Here is a 2288-nt window from a genome sequence, read left to right as displayed (position 1 = left end):
AAGTATGATTTGTCAGGACTTGGTCTCTATTGGAAATGCTGAATTTTGTTATCCATAGTGGGAACACATGATTAGAAAACTGCTTGTTCTGCCTGTAATGCTCATGGTTGTAAGTCACTCCAGGGGCAACAGCATATCTTGAGTTAAAGATGAGCCTGGGTCGTATTGGAAAACCTTGCTAAAAAAAGAAAACAAACAAAAATCAACTGTTAAAATGGGTCTGTGTTAATTATCCTTATTAAGAATTGGCAGATAAAAGATGGCAATATATGCAGTACAATAACACATTACTGTTCTATACAAAGTCTGTCTCTGAATGAACAAGACAGTAACAGCCTTTAGTAACATAATGTACATAGGTGATACTAAGAACAGCAATTGGTCTGCTATTTTCTTTTTTAAGCTTGGGGCTATTTTCTTTTGATGCCTACTGTTTTAAATGCTTTTTTCACCCATTTATAGCAGACCATTAGGTTGCTAACATTCTTCTCTGTTTTTTTCTTTTCATTTAAATGTAGATACTAAGCCATAGGCATTTCATGAAAAGTCCAGTTATCTAAGAATTCCAAAGAATGTATTGTTCAAGTCGACATATGGTTATTCTGGTCATCTGGCTAACCAAACAGGATTCTCATTGTAACCTTTGCTCTCAGTAGACTTACAGTTATTTTTCAAGTGCATAGGCTTATAAATTTTGTGGTGTGAAATCATATATATAACGGTGAGAATTAAAAAAGAAATAACCTAAGTATTGTACTGATTCAATAGCTGTGTGATACTATATGAGCCACATAGTGTCTCTGGACTCTCAAAGTGAAGAAGTATGCAGAAGCACTTGGCGAATGATCAGGTACTGCACAAAAGCAAAAATATTATTTGTTTTCTTTACAAATGTGAAGTATTGATGTTGCTACATTCACTGAAGGATGTCAGTATACTTTAGTTTCATATGCATTCAAAATCTTAAAATTTAGGCTTTTTTCAGTTTTCAGTTATTGTTGACTCATTTGTTTTAGGGAGGACCAGCATGTTTTATATCTCAGCACCCTCATTTATTCAGCAAATGGATTTGGGTCTCTGTATTATGTAAGAAAGCTCTCATTTATAATGAAAATTTGGAGGTCTTATTTACATGCAAAATTTTCACCATCACGGCTGTCACTCCCTCTTGCTCTGCAATATAGGAACACTCACTGAAATTCAGTTCTGCAGTTACAGTCGTGATTCAATATCATTTTATTCTTTATGTTTTACAATATGACTGCGAAATCAGGTTTACAGAGAGGTCTCAAGAATCACAATGGCTAACAAGGCGGCCGAGCAGACGCCAACATGCAGATCTTTGTGAAGACCTTGTTGGGCAAGACCATCACTCTTGAGTTCGAGCCCAGTGACACCATCGAGAATGTCAAGGCCAAGATCCAATATAAGGAAGGCATTCCATCTGACCAGCAGAGACTGATATTTGCTGGCAAGCAGGTGGAGGATGGCCAAACCCTGTCGGACTACAACATCCAGAAAGAGTCCACCTTGCATCTGGTGCTTCGTCTTCGCGGGGGCATCATTGAGCTGTCCCTTCCTCAGCTGGCCCAGAAGTACAACTGTGACAAGATGATGTGCTGCAAGAAGAAGTGTGGCCACAGCAACAACCTGCGCCCCAAGAAGAAGGTCAAATAAAGCTGTGGCCACACCTGGCCCTGACCCTGGGACCAAATAAAGGCCCCTTCCATCGACTGGAAAAAAAATTTAAAAAAGTATCACAATGGCAAGTCAATTCCAATTTGGTGGTAAACCAAAGGGAATTTTGGAAAAGGGCACAACAACTAAGCATTTGTATTATGCAAAACATCAATATTAAGATGTTAATAAAGACTTGACTGTACATGCAAATCCTCTATAATTATTTATTAAGTCATTCATTCTCTAGACAGGATATAAAATGATGACAAATATCTTTTGTGGGTGATAAATGACTTTATATAAAAATTCCAAAGTAGTAAGTCACAAAAACCTAAAATTATTGCTTATGATGCTTGAGTTTGTTTCATTAACTTCACTTCTTGTTTATTTTTCAAGGGAAAAATACTACTATTTTAAAAAATTAAACTAAAGTTATTGACAAAGGAACTAATATATATATTCTAATGTAAATATAGTCTTTTTGTTTGTTTGTTTTTTCAAGAAAGGGTTTCTCCATATTGATTTGGAGGCTGTCTTGGAACTAGCTCTTGTAGACCAGGGTGACCTCAAACTCACAGAGATCTTTATTCCCTGCCTCTGCTAGTGCT

At 36.7% G+C, this 2288-nt stretch overlaps 1 protein-coding gene across 2 annotated transcripts; it reads left to right on the top strand.

Annotated features, from left to right (window-relative positions):
• The first annotated feature begins 1312 nt into the window (after nucleotides 1-1312).
• On the top strand, nucleotides 1313-1677 carry LOC101823019 (ubiquitin-like). Of its 2 annotated transcripts, XM_040743863.1 has the most exons (2): nucleotides 1317-1435; nucleotides 1523-1677. In XM_040743863.1, exons 1-2 carry the CDS (start codon nucleotides 1333-1335, stop codon nucleotides 1675-1677), a joined length of 258 nt encoding a protein of 85 aa, XP_040599797.1. In that variant the 5' UTR covers nucleotides 1317-1332. The 2 variants fall into 2 exon arrangements, with proteins under 2 accessions (XP_005072567.1, XP_040599797.1); XM_005072510.4 differs by having other exon boundaries at nucleotides 1313-1677.
• The last annotated feature ends 611 nt before the right edge of the window (nucleotides 1678-2288 follow it).

This window comes from Mesocricetus auratus, unplaced genomic scaffold (genome assembly GCF_017639785.1).
Source record: "Mesocricetus auratus isolate SY011 unplaced genomic scaffold, BCM_Maur_2.0 Super-Scaffold_100003, whole genome shotgun sequence".
Classification (NCBI taxonomy): domain Eukaryota; kingdom Metazoa; phylum Chordata; class Mammalia; order Rodentia; family Cricetidae; genus Mesocricetus; species Mesocricetus auratus.
The sequence above is the reverse complement of the archived record's forward strand: the minus strand, read 5'-3'. Positions and strand labels throughout refer to the sequence as shown.